The 17940-nt window shown below is 33.3% G+C and overlaps 2 protein-coding genes across 7 annotated transcripts; one reads left to right on the forward strand and one right to left on the reverse strand.

The window, feature by feature from the left end:
• Positions 1–10359: 10359 nt before the first annotated feature.
• Positions 10360–13156, reverse strand: LOC105773864 (uncharacterized). 6 transcript variants are annotated; one of them, XR_001127200.2, is made up of 4 exons: positions 13066–13156; positions 12600–12971; positions 10909–11033; positions 10360–10729 (listed from the first exon to the last, which is right to left on the reverse strand). XR_001127200.2 is itself a non-coding variant. In XM_012596033.2 (4 exons), the coding sequence occupies exons 1-4, from the start codon at positions 13073–13075 to the stop codon at positions 10748–10750; spliced, it is 444 nt and encodes a 147-aa protein (XP_012451487.1). In that variant the 5' UTR covers positions 13076–13156; the 3' UTR covers positions 10360–10747. The 6 variants fall into 6 exon arrangements, 3 of the variants coding, with proteins under 3 accessions (XP_012451487.1, XP_012451488.1, XP_012451489.1); XR_001127199.2 differs by having other exon boundaries at positions 10360–10764; XR_008196615.1 differs by adding an exon at positions 11420–11969 and having other exon boundaries at positions 10360–11033.
• LOC105773862 (probable xyloglucan endotransglucosylase/hydrolase protein 26) lies at positions 10541–12189 on the forward strand. Its single transcript, XM_012596028.2, has 4 exons — positions 10541–10724; positions 10843–10943; positions 11291–11484; positions 11701–12189. The coding sequence occupies exons 1-4, from the start codon at positions 10541–10543 to the stop codon at positions 12107–12109; spliced, it is 888 nt and encodes a 295-aa protein (XP_012451482.1). The 3' UTR covers positions 12110–12189.
• Positions 13157–17940: the final 4784 nt, after the last annotated feature.

A 17940-nucleotide genomic window follows, 5' to 3' on the forward strand; every position in this document is an offset into this window, starting at 1 on the left:
GGGATTAGTCCTTCTTTTTGCTCCCACAAGATCTTGATGGAAGATAGTTATAAGCCATGTGTGCAAGCTCAAAGGAGGATAAATCCCAACATAAAGGAAGTTGTAAAGGCTGAGGTAATTAAACCTCTAGATACTGAAGTTATTTATCCTATATCTAATAATACTTGGGTAAGTCTTGTGCAAGTTGCTCCCAAGAAAGGAGGCGTGATTGTTGTGGCTAATGAGAAGAATGAGTTGATTCCAAATAGAATAGTCACGTGGTGGAGAGTGTTCATTGACTACAGGAAGCTGAATATGCTAAAAGGAAAGACCATTTTCCTCTGTCATTCGTGGATCAAATGTTGGAGAGGTTGTCTAGTCATATGTACTACTACTTCCTAGATAGACTTTTTGGCTACTTTGAACTCCCGATAGCTTCCAAGGATCAGGAAAAGACAACATTTACGTGCCCATATAATACATTTGCTTACCAAAGAATGCCATTTGGATTATATAATGCACCGACTACTTTTCAGCGATGCATCCTAGCACTCTTTGATGAGTTTGTTGAAGACACTATGGAGGTATTCATGGACAATTTCTTAGTGTTCAATAATTCTTTCTATCTATGCCTTCAAATTTTGAAATAAGTGTTAATGATATGTGAGGAAACTAATCTTCTATTTAATTAGGAAAGCTTTCACTTTATGGTTCAAGAAGGTACTGTGTTAGCTTATAAAATTTCTAGTAAAGGGAATAAGGTTGATGGAGCAAAATTCTAACTATCAAGAAACTACCTCCCCTTAATTCAGTTAAGGCTATTAAAAGCTTTTTAGGACATGTTAGGTTTTATAGGAGATTTATTAAAGACTTTTCCAAAATAGCGAAGCCTTTAACTAATTTGCTAGAAAAAGATGTGTCGTTCAATTTCAGTTAGGAATGTTTAAAGGCATTTAATGTTCTTAAGGAAAAATTAATCAATGCACCGATTATGGTTGCGTTTGATTGGAATTTATCCTTTGAACTAATGTGACGCGAGTTATTTTGCAGTAGGTGCAATTCTTGGACATCGAAGACACAAGCACTTTTAGCCGATGTATTATACTAGCAAGACTTTGGCAGATGCACAAGAGAATTATACAACTACAGAGAAAGAATTGCTAGCAGTGGTTTTTGCATTTTATAAATTTAGAACTTATTTAACATTGTCTAAAATTCTTGTGTATACTAATCACTTTGCTTCTTGCTATCTTCTCACTAAACCGAATACAAAACCTAGACTTATAACGTAGATTTTATTGTTGAGAGAATTTGATTTGGAGATTAGAGACAAGAAAGGAACTCAGAATATTGCAACATATCACCTCTCATGGCTCGAGAACCCAAATCTTGAAAAGCTTGATGAAGAGGTGATAAATGACTGGTTTCCTAGAGAGCGTCTATATGCGGTAATCGAATCTAAAGTACCTTAGTTTGTAGATATTTATAATTACTTGGTTGCTAGTATTCTACCAGAAGGTTTATTTCATCATAAAAAGAAGCGATTATTTGTTGATGTGAAAAGCTATTTTTGGGAGGATCCATTTCTGTTTCGAGTTTGTGCAAATCAGGTATTTAAAAGATGTGTTCCAGTACCAAAAGGACAAAAAATTTTAGAGCATTTCCACTCTGGACCGATTAGAGGACATTACAGTGGAGTAAGAATAGCACACAAAGTTCTTGAATCAAGTTTTTATTGGCCCACACTGTTCAAAGATGCTAACAGGTATGCTTCTCTTTGTGATATATGCCAGAGGACAGGTAATATTTCCAAATGTGATGAAATGCCTTAAACTTATATGCTATCTTGTGAAATTTTTTATATTTGCGGTATTGATTTCACGAGACCGTTTCCTAGCTCATTTAGTACTAAATACATACTAGTAGTCTTAGATTATATGTCAAAATGGGTTGAAGCTCAAGATTTATCGACTAATGATGCTAGGGTGGTAGTGGGATTCCTGCAAAAACATTTCTCTTATTTTGAAACACCTAGAGCGATCATTAGTGATAGGGGTACACATTTCTATAATGCTCAATTTGAGAAAACCCTTGTGAAATACGGTGTAAATCATAGAACAGCTACCCCATATCACCCTCAAACTACTGGTCAAGTTGAAGTGTCAAACCAAGAATTGAAACACATCCTAGAAAAAAATGTAGAGGCCAATAGAAAGGATTAGACACTAAAATTAGACGATGCTTTATGGGGTTATAGGATTGCGTATGAAACACCCATAGGAACTTCTCCATATAGACTTGTTTTTAGGAAGGATTGTCACTTACCATTAGAACTCGAACACAAAGCATTTTGGGCCATTAAATTTATGAACAGTGATCCTAAACTTGTAGGCAAAAAGAGAATGTTGCAGCTCAATGAGCTAGGTGAATGGCGAATAAATGCTTATGAAAGCTTGAGAGTGTATAAAGAAATAACAAACCGACGCCACAACACACGTTTAAAGCAGTCAAAGCAATTCACAATTAGAGATCGAGTTCTCGTTTACAATTCAAGGCTATGACCATTTCCTGGAAAGCTAAAGTCCAAATGGTTGGGCCCATTCATGGTAAAAAAATGTCTTTCCATAAAGCACAATAGAGGTAACACATCTTGTTTTTAGCACATTTAAAGTAAATAGTCATCGTCTCAAACTCTACCTTGGTGGTGATGTCAATAGTGAAAAAGAGAAGCTTCGACTCCAAAATCCAAATTAACCAAGTGCCAAGAAAAGGGAAGTTGAGCTTAGGCTCTAAATAAGCGTTTCTTGGGAGGCAACCTGAGTGTTTTCTATTTTTTTGTGTTGCATGTTTATTTTTTTGTTATTATGTTATTGTTTTTTGTTTTAATTGTTCGTTTCCTAGTTTTAAATTACTTAGTTTAATTATTAGACCTTATTTTTTATATATAATAATTGAACCACACGGGCTAAATACACGGTCATGTGGCCCACACGACCAAGTGACATGACCTTGTGGATATTGAAAATCGATGCTTGGGAAACCACAAGGGCCATATACATGGTTGTGTGATGATTGGATTAGGGTAGTTAAGAGCCACATGAGCTCAGAGAGATACATGGTCAAGCAACACGGCCGTGTGACCTACACGGCTTGGATACACAGTTGTGTGACGACTGAAATGGGAAATATTACAAGCCACACGGGCTAAAAGAGATACACAGCCATGTATCCTTTTTAATGAAAACTCACCATCTAAGTCACATCATTATTCCCTGCAATCATAACCCTTTCATCCCCGTCTTTGTTTTTTTTGCAACTCATCACCGTCGCTTTTCCCCCTCCCCGTTCCATTCCTTTACCCCGACATTTCCCAAACCCCATCTCACCGCCTAAGGATCTATGTTCCCTCATCACCGACGTTTCCCCTTCTTTGTTTCCTTATCACTCAACGCTGTCGTTCAGACCTTCGTCAACCATACCACTCGTCTCTTTCCCAAACCTTCTCCTCTCCCCCATTTTTTCCTCTTCTCCTTCCCAACCATCCACCGGTCTCTCACACAACCACAATTGTCCCCCAACTCCTCTCGACACCATTTTAGCATCCCCCAACACCAATGCTTACATTGTTCCTATCCTTCATGTAACTACTGATCACAAACCTTTTCATTCTCTCACGTCATTGCCACCTCTTATCCCTTTCGCACAGCTGTCATCTGTATATTTCTCCATCAAATAACTCACCATCATTTGTTCCTCTACCATTCCCTTCCACCATTTTTTTACTTTTTATTTTTATTTTATTTTATTTATTATTTTTACTTTTCTATTTATATTTTTGTATATTATATTTTTTATGCCTAATTCTAGTTACTTGCTTTACATTTTACGCTCTACTAAACTTGTTTGGTTCCCTACTTTACACTCGAGTTCAGTTTAACTTAATGTAGTTGATAGTCTTGTTTGAACTGATGGCAATGTTGTTCTAACTTTCTGTATGCTAGTGCTTTGTCTCCGATAAATGTTTTCTGTTGCAATGAATGAATTTTGGCACTAAGTTTTTGATTTTTCATGTCTATGTTGATATTGCCCAAACTGTACTCAGTCGAACGATTGTTAGGTTTAGCTTGGTTTTACTAATCATCATGATTCTTGCATGGTCATTGCTGAATGAGAATTTTTGTTGAAAATATATACTTACTATAGACTTTCGTTTCTCGTACAATTCTAGTTACCATTTCACTAGTCATTGCACTGTCATTACCATACGTCAAACTTGCATACCATTGTCCCATTTAACATTTCAGTAGCCTGATACATCTTATTGTCAACTCTTATTTCAAGTACATAATATCGAACACACGGTGAAAAAGCAAGGTACCCATCTCGTCCAAGAAAAGAAAGGTTGTTGAGACCTCGTCTTCCTCTCGTCTCACAACCACTCGACACCGATTCATCACATTCGACCATCCCTTCCATAAAGATCAATACCAGCACCTGAAGGAGAAACCATTGGGCTTGGGTAGGTATATTGACTAGGAAGCCCTTTAAACTGTGGGTTTATGTGCACGGGTTTACACTTTATTGGACACAACACCGTGGGAATGGTTCTCTACGATCGTGGAGCCGACATATGCTGAAATTACTTTGGAGTTTTGCTTCACTTCTTTCTACAGACCGTGCTATCATCAGGGGATAAACCTTAAGCCATCTCCTTCCGACTTGGGGGCGTAACTTGCTATCTTAGTATTGTGGGTTTTAGAGTCAATCTCGACATATATTCTGATGAATTATTAGTTACGTCTGAGTTTTCCACCCTCCTAAGGCACGTACATTGACCAGCCCCTTTCTGCTCGATATTCAAGGCTCATTTTTTACCACCGCCTCTGCGTTATATTCACGCCATTTTGGCCTACACTCTAATGCTTGGGAAGAAGAGTACGAGCGTAATTGGCACTTCGGATGCGTACTTTCTATAGAGTACGCATGAGCAATACTCGATTGATATAACCTACTTCTTGGCCTAATGTTTTCACCATCAAAGTGAACGTCAAAGAAAAGGCTCTATCTATATGGGTTTATATGTGACATGTCAAGCCCGATACTTCGGCCTCCTTAAGACCTCTGTGCAAATCGACACTCTCAGTCTGGTTAAGGACATGATATCATAAGGGTTGACTATAATGAAACATATGAGGATGGTTACCTGTTGGCTTGGGGCTTTCGATGATCAATACATGTTACTACAGTTGACTCAGCAAAATAAGGATGAGGAGCATTTGGACGATGACCCTCCACCACCACCATAAACCATTCCTACCACTAGTCAACCTCCTACTGTTGTACCTACTGTCACCCTCGCTAATATCTACCATACTTAGCAGCAACATTCAGAAAAAATCAGCCAGCTCTAGCGATAGCAAGATCACATCGAGGCTTATATACAACAGTTATGTCAGCACTTTCATATCTCTACACCCGATCCCACTGTTTTTCCTACACCTCTTGGTCCTAATATTCCACATGATGTCGATCTTTGATATTGTCATTTTAGTTATTTTATTTTTCTTATTTTCTTATTTTAATCAACTTTATTATTATTTTTAATGCATTTCCTTTTGTCTGTTAATTTTATTGTAATCTTTATTTTTATTTTCTTCTATCTCCTTCTTATAGCGCACGGATAATTGTACTTAATGTCGGATCTCAAATCACTCCAGTCACTTTTTCTACACAATCACCCTGATTTAAAGCTGTTTCAATTCCTTTCTTGCTTAATTAAATTATGCTATTTTTTATATTTCATCTTGTTGTACATTATGGACAATGCACATCTTAAGTGTGGGGAAGAATGCACGCTTTCATTCGAATCAATCCCTGAATTGTTGCTTGCATGTTTTCTTACGCACTCATATTAATTTTTACATGCGAATTATCTTTTATAAACCCAGAGTTTTGTTTTTATCTTGTTTTTTGATAGTTTTTAGATTTTTTATGCATTTTTTTATTTATACTTTAATACATAAAAGAGTCAAGCTTGATAAGTTGTTTTCAAAAAAAATTATCTTAGATCTTCTCCATGAATTTAATAATTGTCTTGAATTATAAGTTTACAAGTTTTGACATCAAAATCATAATTTTTTGTGAGCTTTTGAGCTCGAAGAGCATCCATCCTTTCATGCTCATTTTATTTTTGGTTTTGAGTGTGTCAACTAGATTTGTCATTCTAGAACTTACTTTCGTTATACATATCAAGACCACATTAATGATTTGATATATTGAGATGATAGAGGCACTTAGGATTTAACCCACTTAACCTTTAAATAGCCTACTCATTTCAATTGCCCACTAGTAAACCCCATCGAGCCTAATTCCTTTTTATTTGTTTATCAACTACTCACTTTAACCCTTAAACCCCATTAATTTTGTGAATTAACTTTTTATTGCTTCCCTTTAGTCGAGATTAGATTTGGTAAGTTACCTAACTATGTTCAATCATTTGTATTGCTAAATTTTTTGTATGAAAATATAGAAAAATTTACTTATTTTTTTTATTTGAGAGGTTAATATCAATTTTATAAACCTCATCATCTTATTTGTGGAGCTGATATCATCATTATCATATCTTGTATAAAAGCTCACTTCAATTCTTTGTTTGTCTTTAATTGTTTTTGGATTCAGTATCTTACTTTTTTGGTTTGGTAACTCATCATTTCAACTCTCGACTATACTCATGTTTTATACCTTTCCATACATTTAACCTAAGCCCCATTACAGCCCTCGTAAAGACCTCTTGCTCTTTGTATCATCTTATATTTGTAGTAGTGGAGATTTGATTTTTAAGCAAGTTTATGGTAATGACATTCCTCTTTTGACTATTGAGTGCATATTACTTAACCTTAAACACTTTGAATACTTTGAATGAATCTTAGTGAGGATGTTCAACCTTGTTGAGTTTAAATTTCAAGTAACTATTAAGGTAAGGGAGATTCCTATGTTTTGACATTAAAATTTTTGCTTGGATTGTCTATGCTTTCTATTGTCATTTTAGTTTAAATCTTTAATGCATAACTATCTATAAATTTTCTTAAACATGATCAGTGAAAGTGATGGGTGAAGGAGAGTTGATTTGCATGTGAATTGAGAACTTTGCTTGAGGACAAGCAAATACTTAAGTGTGGGGATATTTGATAGGTGTCAAAAGTAACATGTTTTAGCCCCATTTTAAGTGCAGTTTCGGGTGATTAAATGGTGTTAATTGTAAATTATATACTCCTTATCCTTTAAATTCATATTTTGAAGCTTTATAGAGCACTTAGGGACAATAGAAGTGAAAAATTAGTGAAAATCAGAACATTAGAGCAATTTGGAAGCTATACACGATCAACAGTGTTCCACACAGCCGTATGAGCCATACAGTCATGTGGCCAAGGCGTGTAACTCATTGTGTTTGTGTACGACACTAACAAGGATTTCTAACTTTTAGGCTTTTGGCACTTTAAGAAGGCATATATAAGGAAATAAAAAGAGAGAAACACAGTCGTTTTAGTTTAGCATGAAAATTACCCAAAAGAACACCTTTGAAATTGATTTTGAAATAATTCTCTATCAAGATTGAAGATCCCAACCCAATTTTCGAGGAAGTTATCATAGATTTCTTTTATTTTATTGGTTATATTGTATTTTTGGTGTTTCTTCTTGCAAGTATGAACTAATTTCTAAATGCCTAGGGGAGATAAGCCCTAAGATAAATTCTATTAATATTTGATTTCCAGTTTTATGCAATAAAATCTTAGTTTCTTTATTTTCGACTATGAACTTTGAATTGTTCTTGGGTTATTATTTATAAGGTTTTAATCCATGTTTGATGTGCACAAGTTTGAGGTTGAATAGACCCTGCTTGTGATTAGATCTTGCGTAGTCGAATAGAGTTGCATGCCATCCTAGAAATAGAACGACATAAATCTATCAGATTAGAGTCAAATCTAATAGGGGAATCCATAGAATGAATTAATGCGACAATAGGGATTTTAATTAGAAAGAAATTTCAACCTAGAGTTAGTTGTTTTTATGCTCGAAAGAGATATTAGCATAAGTTAGGGATATCTACGGATCAAAAAAACTAAGGAAGTAAATTGCATAAATTGGATTGAGAATTTTAGATGGGTTCTAGGCGGATTCTTACCTAGATATTGTTTAGCCAATCGGTTGATATTTTATAATTTTCGTGTTTTTTTTACGCATTCATAGTTAATTTAGTTTGTTAAATTGTAGTTTTAATTAATCCTTTTAATTATTCGGTTAAATAATAGAAATGTGATAATTATTAGTAATTGTAGTCCTTGAGAGAACGATATTTGTGCTCACAATAACTATACTATTAATTGATAGGTGCATTTGTCTTAGTCGATTTATTAAAAAATTCATGAATTCAAAAGTTTTCTAAAATATAATAACAAATAAAGGAAGGTAATCAACAATTTCCAAATGTAACTTAAAATTTTAAAATTAATGATAAGAAAAGTTATAAAGATTAAAAGTTAACATTTATATTTAACAATTAGGAAGTTGAAAAGTTGGAGAGAATTTTTATATTTTTAGGAGAGAGCATTTTACTGTTAAATATCACATATCTAATAATTTCTCAATTAAATTAAGTATTATTAATTATAAATTAATCATTTGTAAATATACGAGGAGAGACTGCCAATATTGTTTTAGCTTATTAAACCTAAAGGATTAAGAGGAATAAGAAATGCTTTGTATAAATCAAATTTAAAACAAATAATTATAACTTATTTGTTAATTACATTTATTAAATCACTATATTATTTCAATAAATAAATAATATTTAATAAAAACTATTTTATATTATATATATATACACGTATCTAGATAATAATAAAAGTAAAATATTTTCAATTTAATATACCTATAGCATATAAATACATATTTAATGAAAAATAATTTAAAATTATAAATAAATAAACTTTTGACAAAACATTTGAATTGTCCTTATTTTAGTTTTAATGTTTAAATTATCCCTATTATTTTTTATAAAACCTAAAATACTCTTAATACTTTTTATGTTATCTAAAATGCCCTTTTACCTCCTAAAGGCTATTTTAAGAGCCGGTTTTATATAATATATAGAATAATGACATCTAAAAGTTATTACAAATGTTTCAAATTTACACAAAGACATATAATATGGTTACAATATTATAGTTGGGTACGATATGTGATGGTGAAATTTGGATGCTAAAATTGATCATTCATTCCTATCTTTACAGGCTCGTAAACAAGTTGAGGTTGGATCTAATATTTGCAACTACACAGGCCTCTACTATGATTCTCTACCCCGTAACAAGAAAATAAACAATATTGTTGCTTGCTTTGATCTAAGCCCTATGGTGATTTTGCTGCCCACGGACTTTTTTTTTGTAAGGATGAGAAACACTTTTCCTTGTAAAAGAAATTTGTATTATCATTTCATAGTTACTATAGGTAAATAATTAACATATATTTCTTCTAAAAAAATTAGTTATATATTAAAATTTGATTATCAAATCTACCAATGAAGCCCTGTTATTGTTGGCAAAAGTTGAGACTTGAGGTTTTGAGTACCCAAGTTTGAGTTCTATCATATGCAATTGGGCATGTGTGGCTCTTCAATCTTACATTGTGCATAGATCATGCGTAGATTTTGTCCGGTGCTTGTTGGTTATTCACCCATTGTACTTTGTATTGAGTGATTTTAGATTATAGTTGGTCTGTTGTACTTTGTATTGAGTGATTCTACACTATAGTTGGTTAAACATACATTTGTGCTTGTGAATGTACTATATTTGTATTAGTAAAACTTTCACAAAATTTGATTATCAAACCTACATGAGGATGACAGAGTATGATATCTATAATTTTTGTAAAACCCGAATCTAAATTCGTAAATTTGCTACAAAATTTGAATTATTTTATTATGTGCACTAATAAAAATTTACTAAAGTTGTATAAAAGTATTATCCAAATAAAAATTTTAAAAAATAAAACAGAGATAATATCCACGTCCACTCTAAATTTGTATTATGTCCGAATCTATAAATATCTAATCAAAATATCTACAAATATCATCCATTATCATTCCGGCACTTTAGTATTTTTTGAAGGAACGAGTAGGCAGAAGCTGCTGCGTCTTTCCAACAGCGAAAATGAAAAATTAAGTTCGACTATAAGCATGCACGTCTAACTGTGGCGGTTTGGTCTGTAAGCCTAACGCAACCCGTTGCTAGCTGTTATAGCCCTTCGTTATTCCACTATTGGAGTTAGTCTCATGCACGACCTTTCATTTCTCTTCCTCTCCGCGTACCAGCTAGGCTCAATTAGTTCAGTTCAACATATTTCAAGTTTTATTTTATTTTTCTTTTAAAAAAAATTATAACACAAGGTTCAGTCTGAGTAAGGCACATTTGCTGGAACTTGCTTTATATAAAGCCGTCCAGAACAATGAAGAAAATCATCCCTTTTCAACGGCATTGACTAACAAATACCCGAGCCAGCTTCTTCAATGCAATCAAAAATGCCTAGCTTAAAAGCTTTGCTTTTGGCTCTTTTCATCATTGCAGTAGTAGTTGATCAGAGTTTTGTTGAAGCAAATTTTCCCAAGAGCATGTACATAAACTGGGGTGCCCATCATTCAAGTTTTGCAGGCAATGGTGAAGACCTCCAACTTGTGTTGGATCAAACTTCAGGTAACCTTGCGATAAGCGCTTGATTAAATGACTCGTTTGGCTAATGCAAAGACACAAATATTAAATTCAAAACACATTATTTAATCCTTCGACATTATAATGCTGCATATTTTTTCAGGTTCTGATGTTAAATCGAAAAGGTCATTCTTATTTGGAAGCATTGAAATGCTAATCAAGTTGGTACCTGGAAACTCAGCTGGAACAGTCACAGCCTACTATGTAAGTGCAATAGTGTGTAAAGCTAACATTTCTAACAAACATCACCTTTGATTGTCGTTGGCAAAGCTTCATATTCAGTGGCCTTTCGTCCTGTCAACACAAGTCAAAAACAAATTTTCTGGACAAACCACATTCAACAGAATCAAAACTTGATTCTTGAAATACATATGAAAAGCAACTTAATTGCAACATAATATCTTAAAATTTATCTGTATCAATGACCAAATGTAAATCTAATTAACCTTAACTATAGTTCTTTAAAGCACTACATAGGAACTAGAAAGAACAGAGGAAAATTAAATAATGAAGAATATAACAGTGATATTTTCATTCTGAAATATGCACAGGTAACCTCTACAGGAGACGAGCATGACGAGATCAACTTCGAGTTCTTAGGTAATGTTTCTGGACAACCATATATTGTTCACACAAACATCTATACCCAAGGAAATGGAAGCAGGGAACAGCAATTCTACCTGTGGTTTGACCAGACTGCCGATTTCCACAACTACACCATACACTGGAATCCCACTGAAGTTGTGTAAGTTAGCTCCCCTTCAGTTATGCTAGAATATCATGTGTCTTTTCTCCAAATATATTCATTATAAATATAGCTCAAGCATATAGCAAATGCAGGCTATTTTTCGTCTGTTGTCAATTTATCAGTGAATTCCAAGGCAATCAAAATGTGCAATTACAAGTCTCAAGGCATTTCACTGTTCTCATGAAACTAAGAAAAAATACTTGATCGTTTCAGGTGGTACATCGACAACCTGCCAATCCGTGTTTTCAGAAACTATGAGAAGGACGGCATTGCCTTTCCGAACAAGCAGGGCATGAGGGTACATGCCAGTTTATGGAATGCGGACAATTGGGCAACAAGAGGTGGGCTAGTCAAGATTGACTGGAACAGTTCACCTTTCATTGCCCGATTCCACAGGTTCAGGGCAAGAGCTTGCAAGTGGGATGGGCCAGTGAGTATCAATCAATGTGCCACCAAATCCCCAGCTAACTGGTGGACTTCCCCTAGTTTCAGTCAGTTGAGCAGTAGCCAAATGGGTCAATTGAATTGGGTCAGACAAAACTTCATGATCTATGACTACTGCAAAGATACTAAAAGATTCAATGGACAGATTCCTCCTGAATGTTTTAAACAGCAGTTCTAACTCATCATCAGCAATCAATCAATATGAAGAGACCCTCATCTACATTCTAAAAGGACTGAAAAGTTCTTGAATTCCATTTCTTTTCCTACTACATAAACCCAACAAGAATTTTGATGCATCCCAAAAATTCTGTTTGCTTTTTTCCCTACTATTTTGATTGAGTAAGTTTTGTGCGGTTCATTGTGTTCTATTCCATTCATCAATAATTTTTACACAGGAAAGAAGATTGAATAAAACTATTCTCAATAGGATTATTGCACATGAAAGCAACATTGTATCCATGTACATTTATAATTTAATTTTCAGTATTCTCATTTGCTTTAGCATCCAAATGAATATTTGAGCTCTAGATTTTGCTTCAAAAAGGAAAGGTAAAATAAATAATGACTTCTAGTGTTCAACCAAATGCAATAACAGAACAGGCCTAAAGGAAAAGCACATGCAGATCACGTGATACAAAGCGAAACACCCAAAACAATAAAACCCGTACCCAACAGAGCATGACCGATCCGGGTCTCCTCACCCAATAGGATTCCAAAAACGGCGGTGGCAGCAAACGTGGTCGCGTTGGTGACGGGGACGGCGAGCGAAATCGGAGCCTGGCCTAAGATAGCGAAAAAGGTGGCGGAGGCGGAGAGGTTGATGAAGAAAGGGATCGAATATTGCCAAAACAAAAGGAGGGTTAGCCAATTGGATAAGGAATTGAGGAGCTTTTGGTCGAATTTGCGAGGTGGGTCGCCTGAGTTTGGAGTGGACTTGAGATATCGGTCCCAAAGGAGTGCGCCACGGCGCATTGCGGCGTTAGTGGCGCCCCAGATCAGGCCTACCGCCAACATTTTCTCTACGTCTCCGATCATTGTTTCTGACAGTGAAAGCAACAGAAGGAAAAAAAGAATGTTAAGCCATGGATATAATTGTGCGATTTAACATATATCTACTGCACATTGAAGTTGTACCTTTGTACATTGATAATGTTTGTTGGCTGGAGAGCGTCCGATGTTGGTAACGTGTTTTAGTGTTTAATAGGCTAAGGTAAATTATCAAAATAATCACTTTTATTTATCTCAATTTACAAATTAGTCATTTATGTATGAAAAATTTTGTTTTAATTATTCATAGTATTATTTTGTTACGAAATAGTTATTCTACCTTTAAGATATATTACCTCCCAAATGGTAGTCTAATGTTGTCATTTAAAACCATTTTTAACTGTCACATTGAACGTTCGTTTAAAAGGTAACAGATCTTAACGGTAGAGTGACCATTTTATAATAAAACAATAATGTAAATGATTAAAACGTAACATTTCAAACATAAATTATTAAAATGTAACCTGAAGTAAACAAAATTAACTATTTTAATAGTTTATCCTTTTTTAATTCAAATGCAAACTTTAAAAATCAACGAAATAATTGCAAAAAGAAATTAATTAAAAATTCAGCATAAAAGAATGAAAAAAAAATATCAGCATAACACCATGTTTGGTTGGGTGTATTGGCATAGCCATTACACCCCTAATCGTGGGCCCCACTCAATACATTGTTTGGTTGGGTGTATTGGCCTAATACGGGTCTATTACATTACGGATGTAATCCTCAAAATCCACCGATTTCCAATCCCTTCCTTGTGCTCAGTTTAGGTCCTGATTCAGTTTTGGTCCCTGTTTTACCCTCCGATTCACGCTTCTGTCTTACCCAAAATTCACCGTCTTCGGTTTCTTCCTTCTACCTTTCTTCTCCACTCTCCTCGTCGTCTTCTCCTCCTCTTTTTTACCTCTCTTTAGCGTCACAACTGGACTTAGAACACCGATCAGAAAGCACCCTCCATCTCACGTTTTCCGTTCCTCTCCACCGGTAAAACTGGTGAAGTTTTTACTGTTGTGTCCCTGGGAACTGGTAAAGAAGATACAGCCGTCTTCCTGGATCATGCTTCTCGATCAACCAGAGGGAGAAGGTGAATCTTCAACCTAAATTATGTTATTTCATTTTGCGTTGTTCTTCTCCCTTTTATTTTCTAATGCTCTTCATTTTTCGGCGTTAATATTGTTCTCCCTTTTAAGCACCCATTTCCTATGAAATATTTCCTAAAACCATGGAAACTTGGTCGATGGTTTTACCAAGTTGTCAAGTTCGGCATTGTTCAATATGTAAGTTCTCTTTAGCTTGAAGAAAATGAAATACTTATTTTTTATTTTGTTGTTGGTTTCCTTTTTAATAGATTTGTAAGCTTCCTTAACAAATGATAATCAAGATATTGACTGCTCTTTTAGCAGTAATTCTTGAAGCTTTTGGTGTGTATTGTGAAGGAGAATTCAACGGGAATGTGGGTAAGATGATCTTAATGTAGAATGTTCTTTGGTGATATTGAGGATTTTGTGTGATTTATCGGTAGAAAGACCTTTTTTTCGGTTAGAAGAAAGTAATTCTAAAATATTGTGATCCACATTGATGCCTCTTTTGGTGCTTCACCCGCTAAGCAACAAGCCACCTAAAACCTAAACTTATGATGTTGTTTCACTTGTGAGCCCAAGTTTGTGTTTAAAATATTCGGTATTCCTTTGTTGCATTTAAAATGGTGAACATTCATTCTTGAAATGAAATATTTGAATGGCCCTCTTAAGAAATTTCTCATTATCTTGGCAATTTGTTTCTGATTGTGCAGATATCCTTATATGGCGTGGTTCTCAATTTCAGTCAAACATGGACTTTTTATTGTTGGTTTTCTAATTGAGCATTGAAATGCATTGAAATGCATAGCTATTTATGGTCACTTGCACTTGTTTTCCCCTCCATTTGAGGTTTGCATTTTCTTTGAGACCATAATGTAGTTAGAAGCAATAAAAAACAATCACCGTCTTTTATCGCAACTTCGTAATCCTTTGGTTGAAACTCATGAACTATTCGAGATGTGAAACTGTCAAGTTGTATACGGTTAGAATTTGATGCATGTCTGTGTGTGTATGTATTGTTTGATTGTATAATTTGGAAAGAGTGAAAATGTAGCTATGCCATGTTCTATATTCTTCATATGTAACGGGGATAACAAATGTTGGAATGCTTTTTAGTTACAATCAAGTTCTGAAATTTCCCCCTATTATTTTTTCCCTCTATGGAAAATGTGCGACAGTGCAAAATGGAAAGCTAATGCCTTTTGTTAATCCGTTGTGCTAATGTGTTGGATATGAGACAAAATATTTGATGTTTAAAATTAGGTTTCAACTTTTGCTTATTGTACCATACTTTTATTTTTGTCATTTTGCAATATCTAGTCATATGATTATACTCATAATTCCCGTCTGTTTTATTGTAATTTAAGTGACTAGATTTGATTTTATGTTTGCTTGTTTCCATTTATTTGTAATACATTTCTAAACTTAAAAACTATGGCGAAGTGCCTTATTTTCTCTGCCTCCCTTTCTTTTTCTCTATGTATGGATGAGACATTTCTTTTGAGCAACTCTACTTTTATTTCTTCTTGTAACAACAGAGATAAACATGAATTGGAAGTGGACTTCAAGAGATTCAGGAAGAGTTCGATCATCGAATTCGAAAAGTTTCTTTCTCATCTATATTTTAATTCCTGGCACTCTTTTATGTACCATATTGTTTTTCAGTGATGTTTATATTGTCTTTGCAGGAGAAAGAAACGACCTTGAATTTAACTGTAAATGCCTTTTGTAGATTAGTCAAGCAGCATGCTAGTGTAGCTCAATTAGTCACCCAGTATGAATGCTAATCCTTGATTTTGTTTTCTTAATATTACATAGATTATTGTCAAAATTGAGAGTTTTCCGAGCTGATGAGACTCCCTTGGAAGTTCCACCAAGAGAAGTAATCAATTTCGGTGATCAGGTAATGCTAATCTGGCTACAAATTTAACTTGCTGGGACCTTTCCAATTTGGTTTCTTATGAGCTACTAACTCATTCAACTTCTTTCTACATTAGGTCATTGTTGAGTTCATGGTGATCTCGTTGCCAAGAGGGATACCAAGGCAAGACCACCAAAGAATGAGAAAGGTTTTTGGTTCAGATTTGCTCGATTTGTTGGCCATTCCGGACCGCAAATACTGAGACGACAAGATGTGTGTGTGTGTGTTTTTATGCCGTTCCATTACTTTGTAAATTATTTGTGAGATTGGTGAGCTTTTCGCAAAGTTCAAAATCGATTGCTTGCAAGTGTTTTGATTCAAGTGAAGTGAAAAACCTACAATTGTAAATCTTTTGGCATCTATTCTATAGCATCCAAATTCTACTTTTAGTATAAATTTTGCTTCTAAATGCATTTGTCTTATGTATTGCTGTTGTACAAAGAAACTGAGTGAGGCATGAAAAAACTTGTGAACAGTTGGAATAGAATTTAGCCACCAAGAACAAATATACATAAAAAAAAGGGAATAAATTCTTTTTAAAGAATTTGTTTAGTTGTTCCATGTGATTTCTTCTATTCGAAAGTAGGTGAAAAATAAAAATACAGTAAATCTTTCCAAAGTCTAAAACTATTAAAAATCAGAAAAATATATAAAATTCCCAAAAATAAAATACAAAATAAGCAGAAAATCTCAAGAAAAAGCAGAAAAAAACACAAAATAATAAAGATATATAAATACATATGAATTTACAAAATATATTATGATTTTATAGTATTATAGTATTATATATTATGATTTTAGTAAATTCATATAAGAATATTTAATATTAAGAATTTTATTAAATTATATATTTTATTAAATTATATTTAATAATAATTATGTTAAATTATATTTTATTGTATTATATATTATGATTTTAGTAATTTAATATTAAGAATATCTAATATTAAGAATTTTATTAAATTATATATTTTTATTAAATTATATTTAATAATAATTATGTTAAAATATGATTAAATTATTTATTATTTATATTAATAATCTTATTGTAATATTTAATAACAATAACAATAATCATCAACCTAAAAAAAATTCTGCTAAGGGTATTCTAGTCATTTTAGCTTTTTTCCTTATGCTATTACAACATCATTCCATTCAACCAAACACAAGAATACTATTACGCCTCTATTCCATTACATTCAACCAAACAATTGAATTGCTATTACGCCTCTATTCCATTATGTCTCTATTCCATTACAGCGAACCAAACGTGCCCTAAAGGATTTCGAATAGAAAACAGTTCTGCACAAGAAATATGTAGTGGAAAATTAATTTTTCACTCAAACCTAAACGCGATGATTTAGATATTTTTGGTTTTACGTTTGGAAGCAAAACATTGTAATTTTCAACAGTAATTATTAATAATAACGAAAAACATTAAAAATTAATAAACACATTTCTTTATAATATTTTTTTATCACATTTTCAAAGCATTTAAAAAAACGGCAATGGAGAAATGCTCATAAGGTGAGAGTTCATTTTACTAATTAAATATTAAGGTAATTAGTATTTTTATAAAAAGAAAAATATTTTATTTTAAATTATTATTGATTTTAAGTAATTTTCATCCATTTATAAGATAATTTATAAATTAAATGAAAAATATTTTAACTCATGCGTTTCAAGCCTTAGCCTAATTTTCATGATATTATTTTCTTATTGTCTCCGTTTCTTTTTCTTAAGCCTATTATTTTATATTATCAGCAAATTTTTATTAATGACTTTTTCTAATTTTTAATGATGTTATAATGATGAAATAAATTAAATCATCAATTTTGATGGATAATTAAATTAATTAAATCATTGATATTTATTCAATCAATTCAATTGGTAAAATATTAAATTTAAAATCAAGAGACAATATTTTATGCATTTATTATTATATTATTTCAGCCTTCTTAT

The sequence above is a fragment of the Gossypium raimondii genome, chromosome 6 (assembly GCF_025698545.1).
Source record: "Gossypium raimondii isolate GPD5lz chromosome 6, ASM2569854v1, whole genome shotgun sequence".
NCBI classification, from domain to species: Eukaryota; Viridiplantae; Streptophyta; class Magnoliopsida; order Malvales; family Malvaceae; genus Gossypium; species Gossypium raimondii.